General features: G+C 45.9%; 1 protein-coding gene across 1 annotated transcript in view; it reads right to left on the reverse strand.

The window, feature by feature from the left end:
- Positions 1 to 12,411, reverse strand: part of SEC14L1 (SEC14 like lipid binding 1) — a 111,594-nt gene extending 99,183 nt beyond the window's left edge. The window contains exons 1-2 of the mRNA XM_075903576.1: positions 12,265 to 12,411; positions 8,790 to 8,881 (exon numbers count right to left, since the gene is read on the reverse strand). Coding sequence (XP_075759691.1) covers positions 8,790 to 8,852 — 63 coding nt within the window. The 5' untranslated portion in view covers positions 8,853 to 8,881; positions 12,265 to 12,411. The remainder of the gene's footprint in view (positions 1 to 8,789; positions 8,882 to 12,264) is intronic.
- Positions 12,412 to 14,209: the final 1,798 nt, after the last annotated feature.

A 14,209-nucleotide genomic window follows, 5' to 3' on the forward strand; every position in this document is an offset into this window, starting at 1 on the left:
TATGGGCCTGCTCGGAGGGAGAGGGGTACGAACCCCTAACCCAATGGGCCTGTCAGCTGCCAGATAGTCCTCCATGAGGGTGATGGCAGCATTGAGCGTCACCGGGCAATGCTGAAGGACCCACACACAGCTCTGCAATGGGAGGACCTGAATGAATTGCACCAGGGCGATCTGCTCAACAATTTGTCAGCGGAGTTCCATTCTGGGCAAAGCCACTGGTGGGGGAAACATAACTTCCTGAGCTACCGTCCGACATCGGACCACAGTCGGATAATTTGTAGTCCAGTGCCAGAAGGTCTCTAGCGTGATATCTAGGGCATCCAGGATCACCATCAACGATCCATAATCTTGGGCCTCCTTGATAGGCTATCTGGGCCCACCCAGATAAGTACGGAGCCAGGAAAGTGGCCCACTGCCTTCACAGCCATCCCACCATCACCACAACATGCTCGAATGTCTCCAGAAAGGCTTTGGGGGTCACTGTCCGGCCCCATCTTGGAGAGCTGTTCAGGTGTGGCTGGTACTGCGGAGTTTTCTGCAGCCCCAGTTGATTGTCCGTTGGGTTAGTATCCAATGGTGGCCAGCTGCTGGAATCCTTGTAGCTGGAGTTCCTGTTGTTGGGTGGCCAGACTTTGTAGAAACTGCTACTGCTGGGTGCCCATTTCTCACATCAATATCTTGTGTACCCAGCTGCTGTATCAATTGCTGGTGTTGCTGCTGCTGACTCTCAGTCTAGTATTTAAAATTTTTTTCAAGATCCACGTCTCCCTCTCTTACTCCCGCCCCGCTTCTACTGGGTAACGGATAACATTTTGTCAGGGGTTGGGTCATGCCCACATTGTCCACCATGTGTAGCCCTGTAGAGCTCAGGGAAGGGCTACTCCCTTTTGGGGTCAGTGAGTGGCCACTCCACCGTACTACACCCAGCTTAGTCTTTTCACAGAATTAGCTGTGGCAGCCCGCTAGTCTCAGCTAGCTGTTCTCAGGCAAATAAACAGTTCAGAGCCCAAGCCCTTATTCAGAGTGGGAGCCACATACAGTCTTACTTGGCACACCCAGCCAGATCCCCTTGCTCAGGCAGGAGTCCAGTAGATGCGAGTTGCTCTGGAACAGCCAAGGGGGAAGACTGCCATCTAAGGGTACATCTAGACTACATGCCTCTGGCGACAGAGGCATGTAGATTAGACTACCTGGCATAGGAAAATGAAGCGGCGATTTCAATAATCACCGCTTCATTTAAATTCACATGGCTGCCGCGCTGAGCCGATCAGCTGTTTGTCGGCTCAGCGCGGTAGTCTGGACGTTCCGCGGTCGACATCAAAGGCATTTGTCGACCTCCCAGGTATGCCTCATCCTAGGAGGCATACCTGGGAGTGCCTCAGCGGACTGCCACAGCTCATCCTAGGAGGCATACCTGGGAGGTCAACAAATGCCTTTGATGTCGACCGCGGAACGTCCAGACTACCGCGCTGAGCCGACAAACAGCTGATCGGCTCAGCGCGGCAGCCATGTGAATTTAAATGAAGCGGCGATTATTGAAATCGCCGCTTCATTTTCCTATGCCGGGTAGTCTAATCTACATGCCTCTGTCGCCAGAGGCATGTAGTCTAGACGTACCCCAGGAGTGAGGTGGCAGGGGGGACGCAGAATCATAGAATCATAGGGCTGGAAGAGACCTCGGGAGGTCATCTAGTCTAGCCCCTTGCTCAAAGCAGGACCAATCCCAACTAAATCAACCCAGCCAGGGCTTGTAAAGCCAAGATTCAAAAACGTCGAGGGACAGAGATTCCACTATCTCCCTAGGTAGCCCATTCCAGTACTTCACCACTCTCCTAGTCTTTCCTAATATCCAACCTAAACCTCCCACACTGTAGCTTGAGACCACTGTTCCTTGTTCTGCCATCCATCACTACTGAGAACAGCCTCTCTCAAGCCTCTTTGGAACCTCCCTTCAGGAAGTTGAAGGCTGATATCAAAGCCCCCTCACTATTCTCTTCTTCAGTCTAAACAAACCCAAATACCTCAGTCTCTACTTGTAGGCCATGTGCTCCAGCCCTGTAACCATTTTGGATGCCCTCCACTGGACCCTCTCCAATGTGTCCATATCCTTTCTATAGTGGGGGGCCCACAACTGGACACAGTACTCCAGATGTGGCCTCATCAGAGCCGAATAAAGGGGAATAATCACTTCTCTAGATCTGCTGGTAATGCTCCTCCTAATGCAACCTAACATGACATTAGCCTTCTTGGCTACAAGGGCACTCTGTTGACTCATATCCAGCTTCTCATCCACTATAATCCCCAGGTCCTTTCTGCAGAACTGCTACTTAGCCAGTCGGTCCCCGGCCTGTAACAATGCTTGGAATTCTTCCGTCCCAAGTGCAAGACTCTATACTTGTCCTTGTTGAACCTCATCAGATTGCTTTTGGCCCAATCCTCAGATCTGTCTAGGTCACTCTGGACCTTATCTCTGCCCTCCAGTGTATCTACCTCTCCCCCAGCTTAGTGTCATCTGCAAAATTGCTGAAGGTGCAGTCCACCCCCATCCAGGTCATTAATAAAGATGTTGAACAAAACCGGCCCTAAAACTTATCCTTGGGACGCTCTGGTAGAAACCGATCACCAACCTGACATCGAGCCGTTGATCACTACCTGTTGGGCCCGACAGTCTAGCCAGCTTCCTGTCCATCTTACAGTCCATTTATCCAATCCATTCTTCCTTAACTTGCTGGCACGAATATTGTGGGAGACTGTATCAAAAGCTTTGCTAAAGTCAAAGTATATCACATCCACCCACTTTCCCATATCCACAGAGCCAGTTACCTCATCATAGAAACTAGTCAGATTGGTCAGGCATGACTTGTGCTTGGTGAATCCATGTTGACTATTCCTGATTACTTTCCTCTCTTCCAAGGGCTTCAAAATGGATTCCTTGAGGATCACCTCCATGATTTTTCTGGGGACTGACGTAAGGCTGACTGGGCTGTAGTTCCCTGGATTGTACTTCTCTTTTTTTAAAGATGGGCATTACATTTGCCTTTTTCCAATCATCCGGGATCTCTCCCGATTTCCACAAGTTTTCAAAGATAATGGCCAAAGGCTCTGCAATTACATTTGCCAACTCCCTCAGTACCCTCGGATGCATTAAATCCAGACCCACGGATTTGTGTATGTTTAGTTTTTCTAAATAGTTCTTAACCTGTTCATTCTCCACCAAGGACTGCCCACCTCCTTTCTATACTGTGTTGCCTAGTGCAGTAGTCTGGGAGCTGTCCTTGTCTGTGAAGACAGAGGCAAAGAAAGCATTGAGTACTTCAGCTTTTCCCACATCATCGGTCACTAGGTTACCTCCCTCATCCAAGAAGGGCCCCAAACCCTCTCTAATCACCCTCTTATTGCTAACATGCCTATAGAAACTTTTCTTCTTACCCTTCACATCCATAGCTTGCCCACCCACTCTACTGAGTCCCAGCCCAGGTCCCTAGTAGCAGCAGAGCAGTCTGCTGCTGGGTCAGCACGGATCTGCACCACAACATGCTGACCTGGCTCTGGCCCAGCTAAATGAAGGTCGGCTACCACTGGGCTCTTTCCACACTCTCCCTCACACTGTACTTGGGTCCAACACAGGTCCTCTGGGCTCCATCACTCTAGAACCTCTGGCTAGGGAAGCAGTCCTTCCAGACAATTGTCCAGTTGTGGGCCCGGCAACCCAGGCCATTCTTCAGCTTCTCCTGGGTCCAGCTCCTCCTTTGGGTGCACATGGGAGGCTTCTGGCTCCTTTGATCGCTGGGGCCTCATTAGTCTCCCTGGCGGGCTTGGGGAGGGGTCAGTGGGCAGCCACCCTGCTCCACTTCAATCCCTAATACTTTTCTAATTACAGAATACATTTGTTCATTTACCAAGACAGAGTATTTGCCACACAATAGTGTTGGTGAGAGCTTACCATACCAATCCTGGATCAAAGGAAAGTAAAATTATTTATTTTTATTTTTATTTCTTTGGATGTGATTGTTTCAGGCACCTCAGTAAAAGAAGCAAATTTTACTATGGTGTATCAGAATCGTGTTAAGGGGAACATGATTCTACTATCACACTATATTTCTTATCACTTTCCATTATTTATTTGTAACTTAAGTTGGGAGGATAGGAAGCTTTCACATTAATAGTTCATCATGCAACAAAAAACATTCACTCAGGTGGCTTCAGTGGAAAAGAAGTTCTACGTAGTGTCTCCATCCTGGAGCTGATATTAGGACTTAATGTAACTAGTTCCAGTTAGAAGGAGAGCTGTAGGCCTTCATTGTATACTTAGGTTTAGAGCCGTGGTGTCCAACTACAGGCAGTCCCCGGGTTACGTACAAGATAGGGACTGTAGGTTTGTTCTTAAGTTGAATCTGTATGTAAGTCGGAACTGGCGTCTAGATTCAGCCGCTGCTGAAACTGATCAGTTTCAACAGCGGCTGAATATGGATGCCAGTTCTGACTTACATACAGATTCAACTTAAGAACCCCAGGCATCCCCAAGTCAGCTGCTGCTGAAACTGATCAGCGGCTGATTCCAGGAAGCCCGGGGCAGGGGACCAACCCAGCAGCACCCAAACTGCTCTGCCCCAGGCGTCCTGATTCAGCCGCTGCTGAATCTGACCAGCAGTGGCTGAATCAGGACGCCTGGGGCAGAACAGCTGGGGTGCTGCCCGGTTGGTCCAGTAGCGCCCAGAGCGGCGCTACGGGACCAACTGGCAGCGCCCCAGCTGCTGTACCACAGGTGTCCGGAGCAAAGCCACGGAGCACGGGGGCAGCGGGACAGCCCAGACACGCCGTGGCTGTCCTGCTGCCCTTGGGCTTCGTGGCTTTGCTCTGCTTTGCTCCGCGTCCCCCTGGTCTGCAGACCAGGGGGATGGGGAGCAAAGCCGCGGAACACGCAGGCAGCGGACAGCCCAGACGCGTCTGGGCTGTCCGCTGCCTGCGTGCTCCGCGGCTTTGCTCTGCTTTGCCCCCCCCCCCCCCCCCCGGTCTGCAGACCGGGGGGGGAGGGGCAAAGCAGAGCCAAGCCGCGGAGCGCGCTGCCAGCTGCCAGCCCAGACGCGTCTGGGCTGTCAGCTGACCGCGCGCTCCGCAGCTTGGCTCTGCTTTGCCCCCCCGTCCCCCTGGTCTGCAGACCAGGGGGACGGGGGGGGGGGGCAAAGGAGAGCAAAGCCGTGGAGCACGCGGGCAGCGGACAGTCCAGACGCGTCTGGGCTGTCCGCTGGCAGCGCGCTCCGCGGCTTGGCTCTGCTTTGCCCCCCCCCCGGTCTGCAGACCAGGAGGACGGGGGGGGCAAAGCAGAGCCAAGCCGCGGAGCGCGTGGGCAGCGGACAACCCTGTCCGCTGCCCACGTGTTCCGCCGCTTTGCTTCCTCTCCCTGGTCTGCTGGAGACCAGGGAGAGGAACGGACCCGTTCGTAATTGCGGATCTGGCATAAGTCGGATCTGCGTAACTCGGGGACTGCCTGTAGTTCTGAAACAGTAGCCACTATAGTGTTAATGGCTAATGCTATAGTGAACTAGTCACACACAACCAGCCAAATAACCACATTGTTCAAGCCAACTAGTCATATTCAACCAGTGAAATAGCCACATGTGGCTAGTGACTAGCATGTTGGACACCACAGATTTTGAATATTTGAGTGGAACTACAACGAAGACACCTTTCTGCAGTCAAATCAGGAATACATGCACCAGTTAGCACCTTGCACTGTCCCATCCTCCGTTCCCAACTATTCAATATGAACAGAACTTAGCTCAGTTTCATATATGCCTTGCAAGAAAAAGCTGGGGATTTTCAATGTTTTCAGACGACTTTCAAATATCAATGGTATAAGAGCCCTTACTACAAAGATCACAACGTTTCCATTATTTCCTCTTTAAAATAATCAACCCCTGGAAATAAATAGCATGCTGCCACACTGAAAAAGCTGTTCTATTCTAGATACCTTTTGTTACTTCATTATTTTGGGGGTGTTTCTGAGTGTCTTGTGGCACTCATGATCTATTCCCAGCAATTTTTTTCAAAAAGTTGCAAAAGGCTGCAAGCCTAAAAAACATATTTTATATGGCTTTACAAAACTGTTTTCGGGGGGGAGGGGGGAGAGAGGAGGAGGTGAAATTTAAACTTGGCATATACTAGAATTGTGTGTGGAATGAGGAACAGTTTTGCTGCTATATTTAAAAGACGTTTTGTTTTGAAATAGTTGCTACCACTTGGAAGTTGGGTGATGAACATGTGCAGAACATATTCATTTCAGCATAAAGTGGAATATGCTGAACAGTCTCACGAACTTTATTCGATTATTCACAAACTCTGATGGTGAATTCCAAAGATTTTCTCTCTGACAGAAAAAGAATCTACAAAGAATTAGACTCTAACTTACAAAAAGCACTACTTACCATTTCCTACAACAACACCTCTCTTTACCTTTTGACTTTACCAATTTTCCAGTGATGTAAACACATTTAAAGCCAATGATATAACTAAAAAGGTGCTGAAGGTGTACAGGTATAATCTTTAGGGGGTAGCCAAGTTAGTCTGTACAAGATAAACTAAAAAAAACCAAATAGTCTGGTAGCATTTTAACAAAACATGTAGATCGTATCATGAGCTTTTGTGTTTTGTCCATTCAATTAAAGCTCTTCTGAAAAATTACTGCCCTATGAATGAAGTTCATGCCTGAAACAAATGAAGTATGCAATCACAAGTCTACATTTGGAGTCACATGTACTGTGTTCAACTCATTATTTCATATTATATGTTTTAGTTCACATACAGTTCTTATTCTTCAGCTACTATTATTTCAACTGCTTGTATACTGTGAGTTTTTTCTTCTCGAGAAAACCAAAACTTAGATGTTGCAAGATCTTAGAGGAATTTGCTTTTAAAAAGAACAGCATACTTCAGACACAAATATCCCCACAAACAAAAAATAGTTTGAAAGCATAAAGCTAATTTTAATACAGCAGTTTTAATAATGTTGGCAAGATATGATGATGGTAATTGTTCTGACTTAAAGCGTTTCTGAATTATGTTAGACCAGAGGTGGAGAACATCTTTTGGGTCGAGGGCCGTTGACCCACAGAAAAGTCAGTTGGGGGCTGCATACAAGTGTGGAGCCTCTGATTGAGAAGGAAAAGACACTCTACACATTCCCCTTTGCACATCAGAGTGTATGGGGGCCCAGGCTAGTAGATTTTGTGTGCTCCAGCCCTGCAAGTGGGTGGCACAGGGGCTGCAGCACCAGTGTGGGCTCCCCAATGCTGAGGGTTGGTGGCTAGATCCAGGCAAGCTGGAGGCTGCATTCGACCCGTGGGCCTGAGGTTCCCCATCCCTGTGTTAGAGGGATCAAACATATTCCCCCAGCACACTAGAAATGTAACAACTCCTTAATTCAACTGACAAAGTACACAATAGAATTTTGGCTGAAAAATCATCTTGTACATGTAAGTCTAAAACAGGAACAAGTGTATTTGGATAAAAAACACATTCAGTATTAAATATATAACTACTGAGTTTAAGAGAATGTTAAAAAACATTTCATGAATAGCTGTGGTATTTCATGTAAATAGCATTACAAGCTACTAAGCATATATTGGTTCCCATCAAAATGTATCAACATATAAATCACTCCCAGGAACCTATCCAAAGAAGGTAATGGCCCACTCATGTGAGCAAAGTAAAACACACCCAACTCTGTAATTTTCCTATCCAATAACTACTGTTTATTACATGTTAAACAATAGAGTCCTGTACTGTCTCATCATTGTGCGGTGCCAACGCGGTGCCAACCTATTTAAATAACTTCCTTAAAGGAACTTTGCATTATCATTACAGTGTTTGTAATACAGATACTTAAATACATCATTCAGGTTAAAATTGTTCATTTCAAACATGCAAAAATTAGGTCTTCAGTGGATTATGAGATAATGTACACTTTATTTAGATTTTCTTATGACTATTTTTTCATAGGGCCAAAGAGGGAAGACGTTGACATGACTGTTCCTCACATCCTTTTTCTATTTCAGGAGAACTTGAACAACTGTGGTTTTGACTAAGTGTATACAGAAGTATCAGAGATCTACTTCCGTTACTTTTAAAGTGGGAACATTGGTCAGAGTCACTCTTCAGTGCTGATAGTTTGCATTTGTATAAACTACACATAGATTAGTGACCATACACTTCTGGAGCTTATATAGTGTTTCTTTTCACCTCCCTTCCTTCCTTTACACTTCTAGCCCCAATCTCTATTAATAATTTCAAAACAGAATTGCTAAAAGAATACTTCTTGCCTACTGTTCTGACCGAATCAACCTCTTCTACTGTAACAAATTTAAAATTTTCATATTCACTTAGTGCTCTTCACAGCTCTGCCTCTATTGTCTGCTAATGGCTTATTGTTTTTTTGTCCCTTCTCTCTGCCAAAGATGTCAGCCTCAACAGTTCATCTCAGCTTCTCGCAAACACATTTGTATCTTCTTCCACATGTAGCAGCCTGACAAACACCTGCTCCTCCAGACACACCTCTGCTGCAAATCTTAAAATAACTAGCAAAATTAGGGCTAGGCTTTGGGGAAGAATGTTTGGCATTTTCCTCGCCCTCCTACCACTTATATTTAGCTTGTCTTCTTTGGCTATAGGTTCTTCAGGTCAGTGATTCTGTATTATGTATATGGTCTATCAAAAGAAGCTTTGACAGCATTTTAGCAATACAAGTAATAATATTCAAATTAAGAAATTACAGTTTAAGAATTGATACTTACAGTCATAATTAACTCAAAAGGGTGCTTATACACCCGCACAGGTGACTGATATTTCTGCACCATGGTTGCGGACTAATAAGACCTAGTCAGACCTGAAAAACAAATTTTAGAAATGTCATTGTCAAATGTGGGAGGCCAGTTTTACTGTTCAATGTTCTTAGCTTACAGGAGAGGTCTCTTACCCCATCTCATGTTCAGTATTGAGCTAAAACTTTTCTGCTGAGCTTATATCTGAAGTAAATTTTATATGCCACTATAAAATTATTTGATAAGAGTGTAAAATGCAAGTTCACTTCCAACCATACTGTCGGGTATGAGCAACTCTATGTATTTAAACAACAAATACTATATTTTAAGCAGTCCCTGAAAAAAGCAGCAAATTAGTATATTCTCATTCTACCATTTTAGCAACATGCTGTTGGGACACTTCAAAAACCACTATATTCTTCAAAGCATTGAGAATATAGGCAAATGCTATGAGATGCAAAACGATCTGTCCAGGTTAGTCATACGGTTCTCTACCATTGTACAAAACTCAGCAAATCTCATAACATGAAAGGACAATAACTGGAAAGGACAATTTAAAACAATTAAGAAACAAAGCCCTGAATTGCGTAGACTAATAATGTTGAAAATCCCAAAAGTTTCAAATTTCTGCTTTTTCCTCTGAAATAATGTATTGTGACTAAACAGAATTAGTTTAAAAAAAGAACAAATGGTCTGGTAGCACTTTATAGACTAACAAAACATGTAGATGGTATCATGAGCTTCTGTGGGCACATTCCACTTCTTCAGATGACTGATCATCTGAAGAAGTGGGCTGTGCCCACGAAAGCTCATGATACCATCTACATGTTTTGTTAGTCTATAAAGTGCTACCAGACCATTTGTTGTTTTTTTCTGTACAGACTAATTCGGCTACCCCCTGAAGCTTCTAGAATTAGTGTAATCTTCATTATTTTCAGGCATGAAAGGAATACAAAGCACTGATGGAACAACCAATTTGTTGATGAAGTAAGAGGAAATAAATCTTAAGTAAACTATGGATATGTTAAATACACACATGGACAAATTCACTGCTGGCATAAACAAAACCAATTACATCCACTTACACCAGCAATGAATTTGGTTCATCAAGTTCTTCCTTGAATAATGATAGAAATGTAGCCGTGTTAGTCTGGGGTAGTTGAAGCAAAATGCAGGACAATGTAGCACTTTAAAGACTAACAAGATGGTTTATTAGATGATGAGCTTTCGTGGGCCAGACCCACTTCCTCAGATCAAATAGTGGAAGAAAGTAGTCACAATCATTGTATCCTTTGGTATATATGGTTGTGACTACTTTCTTCCACTATTTGATCTGAGGAAGTGGGTCTGGCCCACGAAAGCTCATCATCTAATAAACCATCTTGTTAGTCTTTAAAGTGCTACATTGTCCTGCATTTTGTTCCTTGAATAAATTACTTGTAATTAAAAAGACTAGTTTCAGTACTAAAGAAAGAAAATATTGTCTGACAGCCAGATTTAAGACATACATGCAATTTTAATTTATTTGAATAAACACAGTCACATTTGCCCTTAATAACAATACACTCTTACAGTGATTATATTAATTTGAAGTTGATGAGTTTGTGGAAGTAACAGTACAGAGGACAGAAGTCTCACTTAACAGAAATGTGAAGCAACAGACGATAAAAAAAAATGAGGAGAAAGTCTGGCAAACGATTCTATTCAAGAGATGAATTTTGATTTATTTTAAAATAAAATATCTGAAAGTGCACTAATAAATAGATTTTATTTTTTAACTCTTAATTACAAATGCATTTTCTGTGGAGAATTTCAGTACCAATTCACATTACAGATTGGAATTCTGTAAAATATATGTTTTCCTGATTAGTTGAACTGACTTAATATCTAGATTTAAAAGAAAAGGCAAAATTTACAAATCTCCATAGAGACTAGACATAAAACAGAGGTCTCCCGGACACCAGCTAAGAGAGTTCTTAGTCTGTTTTTCAAAGAACGAACATGGCAATCTCATGTACATAATAACTCTCAAAGTAGTACCTTTTAAAGCCCATGGAAAACAGTTTCTATTGTTATAGATTTAATTAACAATTCAAATATATCATTCATTGCCTCTCCACTGAACCACTTTCAAAATATCAAAGGAATGTTAACAGCCTCTTTCAAGAGTTTTTAAGTTTTAAACTAGCAAATGTTTGATAAGATCGTGAAGACGAATCTGTGGGAGGGCTTCACCTGAAACAAAAGACACTTAACTATTTGACAAATGACTGAAAGCCACAAAACCTAGAGAACAGTAAAATAAATTGCACAGATGAGGAAGATTCTTCATCTATTCTCAAAATAGACATTTGAGAAAAAATTGCCCTAAATGAAAAGTGTCTTTGTGACTTTATCTAAGCACCTTTCCAAAACAAAATGTAGGTATAAATCAACAGACATAAATTTTTCAAAAGACAGCTACTTTCCCATCAAACTGAAAATCTCTCAAGAGAGGAAAAAAAGTATCTCAATTTTAGCAAAAGCTTGGAAAGATTTTCAAAGTAATAGTTTATATCTGACATTTTAGTGCTTCTGTGTATAGTGAAGAAGCTCTCTTAAAAGGAAGATAAGAATAATCTTTAAATTGGTGAAGGTATCAGTATGTTTCCCCCTTGGGCAGGGACTGTTTTCTGTAGATGTGGATATATTTCCCCCTTCCAGAAGCAGGAGGGGGGAGATAGAACACTTGCTAGAGCTAGACAGAAAAAGCTGGAGAAAGAAGTTTCTTGTTTATAATGTTCAATGGTAGAGCAAGGAGGAAGGCAAGAGATTACCCAAAACAAGGCAGGAGAGGAAAAAAAAGAGGAGAGGAAGAAGTGACAGAAGCAATCAGAAAAGAAGGGGAGAGAGTGTACCTTTGTTTCCCTTACAGAATGAAGATGGAAGCACAAGAGAGCAGCATGAATGCATAACAGAGAGCAGGGGATAAATGGGGAAGCTGAGAGGGACTGGGGAACAGAAGAAAACAGGGGGAAGCAGTAAACAGATTGTATGGGGAAGTTATAAACAGGGCGGGGGCCTGGCAGAAAGTACAGTAAGAAACCTATAAGATTTCAGGGATCCAACCAGAGCGAAGCAGCATGAAGGGGGTAAAGGAGTAAAAAGGGGACGGGGGGGGGGGAGAAAACAGGGCACCGGGAAAGTAAAAGGGGGTCGGCAGGGTCTGGGAAGCAGCAGCGGGCGCAGATGTAAGGGTATGAGGGGGGGCAGGGGCACAGGACGAGTAGAGGCGATGCGGGAAGAAAGGGGGCGACCGATGACGGAATGGGATGTGGGGGGGGAGGGGTACAGGGATGAGGGAGCGCGGGGGGACGAGGATGACGGGGTCGGGGTGAGGTGCGAGAAGGGAGACGGCGAGCAACAGGGAAGGCGACTCGGGGAGCGCCGCTCAGTGCCACCTACTCACCTCCTGTCACAAAAGCCGCCTGGGTTCTGGTCTCATGTCGGCGCCGCCGCCGGCCGGTTCCGGCGGAGTGGAGGGGGGGGGAGGGGAGGCAGTAGCCGCCTGTTGTTACTAGTGACAGGGGAAAAGGAGTAGCTTGGCCACCTGCCAACTCGTGCGCATGCGTAGCCTCGGGAAGCCCCTCTGAAGTACTGCGCACGCGCGATCTAGGCCAAACTAGGCAGGGGACGGAGCTATCAGCTTTTGCATATTTGCGCGTGTGCAGCTAACGAGCCAGGCTGAGTGACGATCTTACCTCGGGTATCAGCTCTTGCGCATGCGCTGGTATGATTCCTGGAGGCTACAGTTGTCTCTCTCCTGCCTTGAGGCCTTAGGCTGGAAGCACATGCAGCAGTGCTGAGCCGTGCTAGCGGAAGGGAGGGCGCGCTCCAGTGGCTCACCCCCAGGCTACCCCTGTGTGTGTCCCCATAATTAGCCAGCATGTAAATACACTGTAGGAATACTAATAATACAGGGGTGAGCCCAATCCAGAGGTATCCCGTCCATAGGATGGTTTGGGGTAGCCCCATGGCTCCCACCCATATCATCCCCTGACTGGGACGGTCCCCCATAGTGATGGGCGCCTGCAGGATTTAGGGCAGCCTAGAGGATTGACTGACACAGGGTGGCAGCAGGAGTATTCCTTGCACGCCCCGCCCCCGCCTCCTCCCACACTCAGTGCAGCAGCGGAAGTCCGGGAAGGAGAGTGATGCACACAGCAGCCAACACCACTCCCAGCCAAGTCACTCCACTCCACTCTACTGACAGTGCAAAGAAGAGTGGCCCAGCCTGCTTTCAACTTCTTTCCACCACAGTAAGGCTATATCTATACTAGCAGGTTATTGCGCAAGAAGGGCGGTTCTTCCGCAGAGCGTCTACACTGCCCACTCGCTCTTGCACAAGAAGATCTACAGTAAAGCGTGGCAAGAGAGGACTTCTTGCGCAAGAGCTACACTCTTTTCTAACAGGTGTAAAATGGCCATCAGAGCTTTGTTGCGCCATAGAGCGTCCACACTGCCATGGATGCTCTTGCGCAAAAGCACATGTGGCACATGGCAGTGTGGATGTGTTCTTGCGCAAGAGTTCTTGCACAAGCACTCTTGTGCAAGAAACCGCCAGTGTAGACATAGCCTAAGTGTGGGTGGAGCTGATCCAGGTTGCCTCCCTCAGACCCTTCTCCCCCCCGCCAGGCTGCCCAGGTAATCCACAGCTGTTGGCAGAATGGGGCTTCATCAAGGGTAGGGACGAGGCTGAACTGGGCTGAGAAGAGGTGGGAATGTGGATGGGGGTGGGTTGGAAGTAGTGGAGATAAGGCGTGGGCAGAACAGGGTAGGAAGAAGGTCTGAGGTGGGGAGCTTGCTCTGGGTCCCTGGAGGAACTGCCCTGATCCCACCCTCAGAACAGAGTAAATTGTATTACAGGCACTGGGACTGATGAGACCTGAAAATTCACAAATCTTCACTTTAGATCTTCAGACAGAGCTGCCTCATTCATAGGGCAGCCACCCCAGGTGCCAAATGTGTCTGTGTGGAGAGTGGGGGAGGGGGGCAGCAGCCGTCTCAACAATCCTATTGACAAGCCTGGCACAATGCAGCAGAAGGGGTCGCTCCCCTTCCCACACTCACCAAGGGAGGAGCTCAGCAAACTGCTCTAACCCAGTCCCACTGCCCTCTTCTGGCACACTGTGCGGTTAATCTACAGCAGCAGAAAGAACCCACTTCCTGCCACCATGAAGAAGTTAGTCTCAGTGGACTGGGAGTTAGGTAATTATAAATTGATTGGAATAGAACTATTGTGCTTCCATGTCACTGTGTAGCAGTATGTCCTGGGACCCATCCTATTCAACTTATTTATAAATGATCTAGAGCAGTGTTTCCCAATTGGTGCTCCAGGGAACCCTGGGGTTCTG

The sequence above is a fragment of the Pelodiscus sinensis genome, chromosome 20, assembly GCF_049634645.1.
Source record: "Pelodiscus sinensis isolate JC-2024 chromosome 20, ASM4963464v1, whole genome shotgun sequence".
In the NCBI taxonomy this organism is placed as follows: Eukaryota; Metazoa; Chordata; order Testudines; family Trionychidae; genus Pelodiscus; species Pelodiscus sinensis.